This window comes from Grampus griseus, assembly GCF_964374135.1.
Source record: "Grampus griseus genome assembly, chromosome: 8".
NCBI lineage: Eukaryota > Metazoa > Chordata > Mammalia > Artiodactyla > Delphinidae > Grampus > Grampus griseus.
The window spans coordinates 105,195,669-105,204,625 of record NC_139002.1 but is presented as its reverse complement, the minus strand read 5'-3'; the positions used below and the strand labels follow the sequence as shown (position 1 = coordinate 105,204,625).

The 8,957-nt window shown below is 58.1% G+C and overlaps 1 protein-coding gene across 1 annotated transcript; it reads right to left on the bottom strand.

Annotated features, from left to right (window-relative positions):
* Positions 1–555: 555 nt before the first annotated feature.
* Positions 556–3,116, bottom strand: GSTP1 (glutathione S-transferase pi 1; the record flags this gene model as incomplete). The annotated part of the gene is made up of 6 exons (XM_082660719.1): positions 3,100–3,116; positions 2,942–2,977; positions 2,403–2,509; positions 2,213–2,300; positions 908–1,197; positions 556–744 (listed from the first exon to the last, which is right to left on the bottom strand). Coding segments are annotated over exons 1-6 (711 nt in total). The 5' UTR covers positions 3,101–3,116.
* Between the last annotated feature and the right edge of the window lie 5,841 nt (positions 3,117–8,957).

Below are 8,957 nucleotides of genomic sequence, written 5' to 3'. Positions count from 1 at the left end.
TACACCTGGGCCCTGCCTGCAGGTGACTGTGGGGGACACAGAGAATGGACAACATCAACACTCACTCGGGTGAAACACCTGAGCGTGTGTGTCACTCCCAAGCGGCACGTGTGCACAGCACCTGAGTGTGCAGAGACCAAGTGCCCTGCCTGTGGCAGACGACAGAACTCATCACACAGACGTCAGGGACTGTCTGTTCCCTGCACGGCGGCCCTTCTCCCAGATGGAGATGGTTCCCAGGTTGCCATAACCATGAGTACCCCTGGGGGGGGGGGGTCAACCCCCTCCTGCAAGAAGTTGTCCAGGGTAGATCTTTGAGGTTTGGGATCTCATCTTCCTCTCTGGACTTGGAACTCCTCTTTGTCTCCCGGCAGCTCTGGGGACCTGCGGCTTTTCCAGGGCCCAGCCCAGCCCTCACCTTCCGAGACGCAGCCTGGGAAGGGGCAGAGGGCCCCCTGTGGCCACCCGGTCCCTCAGTGAGCACAGCACAGCTTTCCTCTCACCGTGTTTATTGGTCCCAAGGGCAGCCCGTCTGCCAGGGGAGGCCAAGCGGGTTCATATCTTGCGGCTTCCAAAGACGGGGCGGTTCACGTGCTCCGGGGAGGCCAGGAAGGCCTGCAGCTTGGGCCGGGCGCTGAGGCGGGCCACGTAGGCTGAGAGCAGGGGGAAGGAGTCCAGGCAGCCGGGGACCAGGACCTTGTGACTCAGCAGCAGGTCCAGCAGGTTGTAGTCTGCGAAGGAGATCTGCAGGACAGGGGGCGGGAGGGGGTTTGAATGGGGTCAAGAGAGAGGGGGGCTACTGGGGGTCAGAACTCTGACTACTCCAGTGAACCAGTCAGGTCCCTGCTCTGGTCTCAGTTTGCCCTTCTGAGAAATGGACCTACAACGGGCTGGACCCAGCACTCACCTGGTCGCCCACGATGAAGGCCTGGCCCCCTTGGTTCTGGGACAGCAGGCTCTCAAAAGGCTTCAGGTGCCCCGGCAGCTCCAGAACATACTGGGCCTTGTCCTCCTCCTGTGAAAGGGAGCGCTGCCCGTGGCGGCCCGGGCAGCCCCCCAGCGCCGGCCCTGAGTGCAAGCCCGGCCTGCTCACGTGGCCGCGATGAATGATGCGGCTGCAGTGCCTGCGGAGGTCCTCCACACCGTCATTCACCATGTCCACCAGCGCCGCCTCTCGCTGGTCTTTGCCGTAGAGCCCTGGGTCAGCGGCCAGGCAGAGGGTCAGGTTCTGTCCAGGCTGGGGCCCCGCTGCTCCCCTCTCCCCCAAAAGCCTGCAGGCCTCAGGGCTGGGAAACCAGGTCCCCTGCGTTGGAGGGTCGTCTTTGCCCAACTCTGCTGCTCCCATCTCCACGAGCCCAAGGAACACACCCAGCAGAAGCCCATGCTTGTCTTTGAGACCACACCCTGGGTCCCTGGGAGTCAGAAATTCCCTGCCCACATCGCCCCAAGCCCTTCCTCCAGGTTGTCCCCCTGCAAGTGTGGGCCAAGCCTCTGATCATGCTTCCCTAGGCCAGAGGAGTGGCCGCTTGCGGGGCCTGGACAGCACTTGGCTCTGCAGACTGGTGTGTCCCTCGGAGTGCAGGAGAGCGTGGGGCGAGAGACGGGGAAGCAGGCCGCGGCTGGAGGCCTCTGTCCTCTCACCCTGGGGCTGCAGAAGTTAGGGTGGGCCTGGGCCTGGCTCATCCCACTGGTCTTCTGTCCTCCTGGGACACCCCCCTCCCCACCAAGATAGCCAATGAAGACGCAGCCACCTCCCTAAGCCACATTCCCACCACCCTTGAAACAGGCCACAGGCCTGCTCACTGTGTGCATGGGTTTTCCAGATTCAGGTGAGGCCAGAGCAGGAAGAAACGGGCAGGAGGTCTACTCTGAAGCTCCTGGGCACACCCACAGTGGCTCTAGCCTATAGCAGCACACACGGGGCGGCTGGTGGCTGCCTCTGAGCTGTCATCCAGGAAACAGGCACAGTGAACCCATGTGGTGCTGACTGGCTAGAGGGTAGCCAGACCTGTATGGTCCCTGCCCGGGGGGACCGGCAGCCCCAGCCCAATAACCCAGAGCCCTCCTAACCCAGGCCCTGCCCCTTCCTCTTGGGCCACGTGGCCTGCCCTCCAGCCACAGGACCGGTGGCAGCAACTCAGGCCCCAGGACATCTTGGCGGGACCCTTCAGGTGCTTTTCTGGACTGGGCTGCCTTTAACCTCAGGACTCACCAAAGGAGCGGCCCAGGTGTCGCAGGATGGCATTGGACTGGTACAGAATGAGGTCTCCATCCTGGAACTTGGGGAGCTGCCCGTACAGCTGGGAGGGGGAAGGGCTCGGTGAGGGACGCTGAGCTCAGCTGCCCCGCACCCTCGTGCTGCCCCGTAAAGGCCCAAATGCTGCCTCAGCACAGCCACTCACACAGGAGGCCTTGAGTGGGCCCTGCAACCAGGACTCCTTGGTCACCACCTCCTCCTTCCAGCTCTGGCCCTGGTCGGCCAGCAGCATGCGCAGGGCCTCGCAGCGCCCTGGGGGAGGGGAGGACGGGGTGTGGGGCTGGGCAGAGACCCCAGCCTCGCAGCGCCCTGGGGAAGTCAGGAGTATGGGAACTGGACTCAGGGACAGGACAAACTCTAGCCTCCGAGCCTGCTGCGGAGCAGATGGACCGCGGAGAAAGGGTGGAGCCCCCGGCGTGTCTTGCGGGGGGGCGGGGGGGAGGACAGGGAGGCTGACCCAGCCCACAGCGCCCCAGGAAGGGACCAGAGACGATGGATAGAGCGCCCCACCCTTGGCCCCAGAGAGGATGAGGCCCGAGCCCGAGATCCCGGCCCCGCCCCCCGGGGGGGTCCCGCCTCCGTCTCAGCGTCCGCCTCCGCCTCCGCCGCGGGCTGTCCAGACTGGAGGTCCTGCTGGGACCCCTGTCTGTGCCCTTCGCCCTCCTAGAGGAGCAGCGGCCGCACCTCGGGTCGGGAAGTAGACGATGGTGTAGGGCGGCACTAGGAGAGACAGACAGACAGGACGATGAAGGAGGACCCCCGCAGGCAGTCTGGGGGTCGGACTGCTAGGAGAGGGGGTGTCTCAGCCGCCCCTCCCCCCACCCGGTCCAGACCGTACTCACTGACGGCGGCGGAGTGCAAGTGCGGCAGGAAGTGGGGAGGACCCGCAGGCCTCGTATTTAAGGTCCTGCTCCACCCCGAGCCCCACCCCAGGAATCCGCCAAGTCACCACCGAGCGGATCTCGATCTTGGTCGGGGCGAGGTGTGGGTGTGGTGGAGCAGGGCTGGAGGGGCGCACCAGCCCTCTGCTGGGGTGCACCCTGCCTGACGCGTAGTGGCTTTACGAGAGGCACCCACACTTAGCAGCACACAGTCGCTACACCTGCTCACCGCCCCCGAACACACAGCATCCTCAGGGCCCCCAGAGGGCCAGGACTGAGCACCCCAGCACCAGCGCACAGTAGGTGCTCCGTAAATGGTTTTGGCTTGAATGGTGTTTATTTCAATAAACACCCATTTCCGCATCCTCTCTCCTTGATAATAATAGCAAACCCTTAGGGACTGAGGGCTGCCTCGAGAACTTTACACATATTACAACCCTAAGACTTGGTCCTGTTCAGATCCCATCTTACAGAGGAGGGAACTGAAGCACAGATCGACTTTCCCAAGGTCACACAGCTAGGAAACAGGTCTGGTTGGCTTCAGGGGCCTCACTTTTAACCCTCATTCTTTCTTCTGCAAGGCCTTGTAGTCTCCAAACCGTTTTTTGACTGAGTCGAAGTGCTCTGTACTCTTCAAATACAGCCTGAGCCTGGGGATACGGCAGCTGGAAAGAGACAGACGAATGAGCAGGACCTCCTGGACCTGGGACGGCTGCGTCCTTCCAGGCAGAGCCCGTTCCTGTCTCCCTGCGGTCCCCTCTGCACCCACAGCCCTCTTCTGGCTGCCCCTTCCTGGTACCAGAGGGGCGGGGGGGTGGCAGGGGGCGGTCCTCCTTGGGAACTGGGACCTGACTGAGCCTGGCCCGTCTCAGCCTGGTTTTCCTGTCAGAGCCACGAGGAAAGAGGAAGGTGTCCAGGCTTAGAAGTATCCACCGCAATCATGGGAAAACACCAAACGCAGTTTATCAGGAACGCTTCTTAGCCTCATTGGAGCCCACAGCTGCCTGGGGCTGGAAGGGGATGCGGGAGGTGGCCCAGGAGCCAGGATCTATCCCTGACTCACAGCTGGAGTAACATCTACCCAGCACTTAGCAGCTTACAAAGAGCTTTTGTATAAATGGTTTCACGTCATCTCCATCACACCCTGGGAGGGAGGGAGGGAGGGAGGGATTCCTGTTCCCATTATGCAGAAGAGGACACCAAGGTTCAGAAAGTTTCCACCACCTGCTCTGGCCTGGAGCACGCATGCGCTCCTTTTGTGCACCAGCATCCCAGACCTGGGAGCGTGGGAGGCACCCTGCCATCCAGCGGGCCGGCCTCCTGCCAGCTCACACACCCTCCAGCTATGATACTCCTCAGGTCCCCTGGAGAAGCTGTCCGCCAGGCTGGCTTGATGCTGTGCTGTGGTGTTTCAGTGACTGCTTTTACCCACAGCCCTCTGGCTCCACCGGCCCAGCCTGTGGTCTAGCTCTGTGGCCACCCTATGGCCTCCTGCTCTGGGGCCCAGAAGCACAGCTTGAGAAGCCAAATGGAGCAGACTCCTCGCTGTGTCCAACCCCCACCTCCAGTCCTCGTATATATCGGCACCTGTCTTTGGTGGGTTTTAAAATATCTATAAGTGCTTTATTGCTACATAAAATTCACCCTTATAAAGGGTACATTCTGTGGGTTTTAGTATATTCAGTGTTGTGCAGTCATCACCACTAATTTCAGAACGTTTTCATCACCCCGAAAAGAAACCCCGTGCCCATTAGCCATCCCTCCTCAACCCCACTCCCCCATCCCTTGACAACCACTAACCTGTTTCGTCCCTGTGGATTTGCCCCTTCTGGATTTTTCATGTAAATGGAATCATACACTATGTGGCCTTTCGCGTCTGGCTGCTTTCACTTAGCAGAGTGTCTGCAAGCTTCATCTGTGTTGTAGCACGTGTCAGTACCTCATTCGTTTTTATGGCCAAATAATATCCCATTGGTTGGATAGACACATTTTTCTTACCCATTTATACACTGATGAACATTTGGATTGTTTCATTTTTTTGACTATGAGTAACACTGCTGTATACATTTGCGTACAAATTTTTGTGTGCACTGACGTTTTCAATTCCCTTGGGTATGGACTGAGGACTGAAGTTGCTGAGTCATACGGTAACTCATTCTGAGGAGCTGCCAGACTCTTTCCCAAAGTGGCGGCACCATTTCATAAACCCAACAGCAGCATGTGAAGGTTCCAGCTTCCACATCCTCACCTGTTGTGATTGTCTGTCTGTTTTCACTCTAGCTGTCCTGGTGAGTGTGAAGTGGTGTCTCAATGTGGATCTGTGTATGGTGTTTACCAGGTGCCAAGCCTGGGTTTGGCTTGTAGGGAACGGAGTAGAGAAGGAGACGTCGTTTGCCATCAGAGCAATCACAGCTCAGCTCAGAGTAGGAGGAGATAAATAGACACATCTTTTTTTTTAGAAATTCTTATTGGGTTTTGTTTTTATTTTTATTTATTTATTTTTTTGGCTGTGCTGTGCAGCGTGTGGGATCTTAGTTTCCCGACCAGGGATCGAACCCGAGCCCCCTGCATTGGAAGCGCAGAGTCTTAACCACTGGACCGCCAGGGAAGCCCCCACTTCCTGGGTGGATAGGTGAATAAAGAAAAAGTCTTTATTCACACATTAATTAGTGTGTCTCAGCAATGAGTGGGCTGGACATCATGGGAGACACTGAAATAGATAAGATATGGTCTCCAGCCTAATGGACTCTTTGAATGAAGACTGTAAAGACCTACACCAGCAGTCCATCCACCCAGCCATCTACCTACCTCCACCTATCTATCTGTCCATCCATACACCCATCTACCCAATCGTTCAGCCATCCAACAACCAAACATTAGACCAGCAGTCCATCAAAACATCCACCTCTCGGGACTTCCCTGGTGGCGCAATGGTTAAGAATCCGCCTGCCGGTGCAGGGTACACAGGTTTGAGCCCTGGTCTGGGAAGATCCCACATGCTGCAGAGCAACTAAGCCTGTGCGCCACAACTACTGAGCCTGCGCTCTAGAGCCCGCAAGCCACAACTATTGAAGCCCGCGTGCCACAACTACTGAAGCCCACGTGCCTAGAGCCCATGCTCTGCAGCAAGAGAAGTCACCGCAAGGAGAAGCCAGCGCACTGCAACGAAGACTAGCCCCCGCTCACCGCAACCAGAGAAAGCCCGTGCGCAGCAATGAAGACCCAACACAGCCAAAAATAAATAAAAATTAAAAAAAAAAAAACGAACAAAAGACATCCACCTCTCCATTTACTCACCTACTACTCATTTACCTACCCAATCATCCTCGACTTGTCTATCCATCCATCTTTTCATTCACCCACCCATCCAGCCAGCCAACTGTCCATCTGTCTATGCAACCGTTTAACCACTAGCCTGTCACATCACCTACCTATCCTTCCATCCAGTCAGCAACCCACCTGTCCATCCATTCATCCATCCATCCGTCCGTCCGTCTGTCCATCTATCCATCCGGCTACTCAATCATCCATCCTTCCAAGCACCAACCATTCAAACACCAATCCATCAAGTCAGCCTCCCACCCATCCAACCACCCACCTATCCACCCAACCATCCGTCCATTCATTTGTCCACCACTGATCCACCTGGCCATCCTGGACACTGGAGCTGGACACGAAGGCTTTGCTCCTTCATTGAAAATACTTCTGCCCACTATTCCCTGACCAGTTACAGTTCCCACTCCTGTGGCTTATACTTTGGGACACACATTTCTCAACACTCCCCACCTTCTTAGATGGTTATTTAGACGTGGAATCTTTCATCACATGTGACATCCACCATGTTTTGAACGCTTCTTATGCGCTGGGAACCTGCTAGGCCTTTTATCATTTAATTTTCACAAAGGCACCATGAGACAGATACTAGGTCCACCTCCACTTTCCAGATAAGGGAACTAAGGCTCAGAGAGGTGAAATATCTTGCCTAGGGTCACACAGCAAATGCATGGGGTGAAGCCAGGCCTGCAGGCCCTTTGTATGACCTTGCAGAAAACAGGAGCATCCCTGTCTCTGAGGGATGTTTGCTGTGCTTCCGGGGGTGCAGTGCACTCCTGGCCTCCGGGAGGAGACGTGACCCGGGGTGCAGAGGGGCTGAAGGATGCTGAAGCTGAGTCTCCAGAGGATCGACGTGAATGGTCACAACGAGCCCTTCCCACCCTAGACCGCCGGCCGGCGTCCACTCGCCTCTCAGCCCTGGCCTTTCCTTAGACCCTCAGCCCTGCCCAGGGCTTTGTGGAAGATGTCCCCTCTGCCTGCATGGCCACCCGTCTTCACGCGGTCACTCCCTTCATCCCTCTGACCTTGGCTCACAGGTCACTGCCTCAGCCCCCGTCACCGCAGTGTCCCCCTGACTGCCTGTCGGGCCCTCCCCTGCCCTTGCTCCTCCACAGCCGGCCTGAGGCAGGGACTGGTTCCCAGCACCCGGGAACACACACAGCAGGGGCTTCACCGACATTTGCTGAAGACTCAGTCTCTGAAGTTTCCTCCAGCCTCTTGCCACCATCACCCTTTCCAGGGACTTCCACCCCTGCCTCCCTCCTGAGGGCTTCCACCCACAGACCCTGCTGGATGCCGGTGCCCGTTCACAGCTGATCCCTGCCGGGGATGCTGACGCTTGCCCAGGGCCAAGTTAAACATTGGTGGGCAGCGCCTAGAATGCCGCCCATCCCCCCTTCTCCCCCAGGAAGCCTTGCTGATGCCTGAGTCTGTGCCCCCAAGCACTTGGAGGCTGTCTCTTGGCCCTTTTCTGAATTAGATGTGACTGAGAGCAGGGCCTTCAGGGCAGACGGGGTCTGTCATGTGGCCCCAGCAGCCGGCCCGGGGCTGGATCCCGGCAGACCTCGGATGTTTGCAAAAGAAATACGTGAATGGATGGCCGTGAGTGGCCGAAAGAGGCCAGAGCCACCAGCTCAGATGGCAGGTGCCTGGTGGGATCTGGTTCCCTTGGACAAAGGTTGATGCGGGGGGCAGGTGAATAAATCATGAGGGGCCTGGAGCAGGGCCGGGGCAGGATGACTGACCTCATTCGGAGAGGTGAGGGGCAGGCAGCTGCGCGGTAAGTAGGCCGGGGCATAACAAGGGGGCACAAGAGGCCACGGCGGGCTGCCTGGCCTACGAGGTTAGCAGAAGCTAAGTGGGAGGTGCAGAGGTACCCCGGGGCTCTGGGTGGGGAGAAGGGGGGAGGTCTGGGGCAGGACTTGGGGGGGATGGTCTTTCCAGAATCCAGGAGCCTTCCTGGGAAGGGAGATGGTGGGGAGAATAGGAAGGGCAAGGATGGACAGACAGAAAGACAGACCAATGTGAGAAATAGTCTCACACAACAGAGGGAGGGAAGTGACAAAGAAATGGGGCATGAGTGGGCAGAGAGACCCACAGAGACACAGCTGGACATATTGTCAACAGAGGGCAGGGGGTGGAGAGGGGAGGGCAGGTGAGACGGACAAAGAGAGACACCCATGGAGCAGATGGGACAGAGGGGGACAGAGAACAACACAGAATCAGAGGTGGAAGAGGATGTGGGGAGACGCAGAGCCCAGGAACCAGAGAGGCCGATGTGATGCGGAGGGGCCCCGGGGCGCAGCCTGTGGCCAGCATGAGGGCGGCAGCTCAGGGGAAGGCTAGGATTTCAGGGAGGGGCTGTGTGAGGGGCCTGGGGAGCTAGGAAAGACAGGAGCCTTGGAGGACCTGGGGGCCATCAGCCCGCGGAGCGAGGAACAGGGAGAAGAGTAGCAGGGACCCTGTGGGGAACCACACCCACAGCT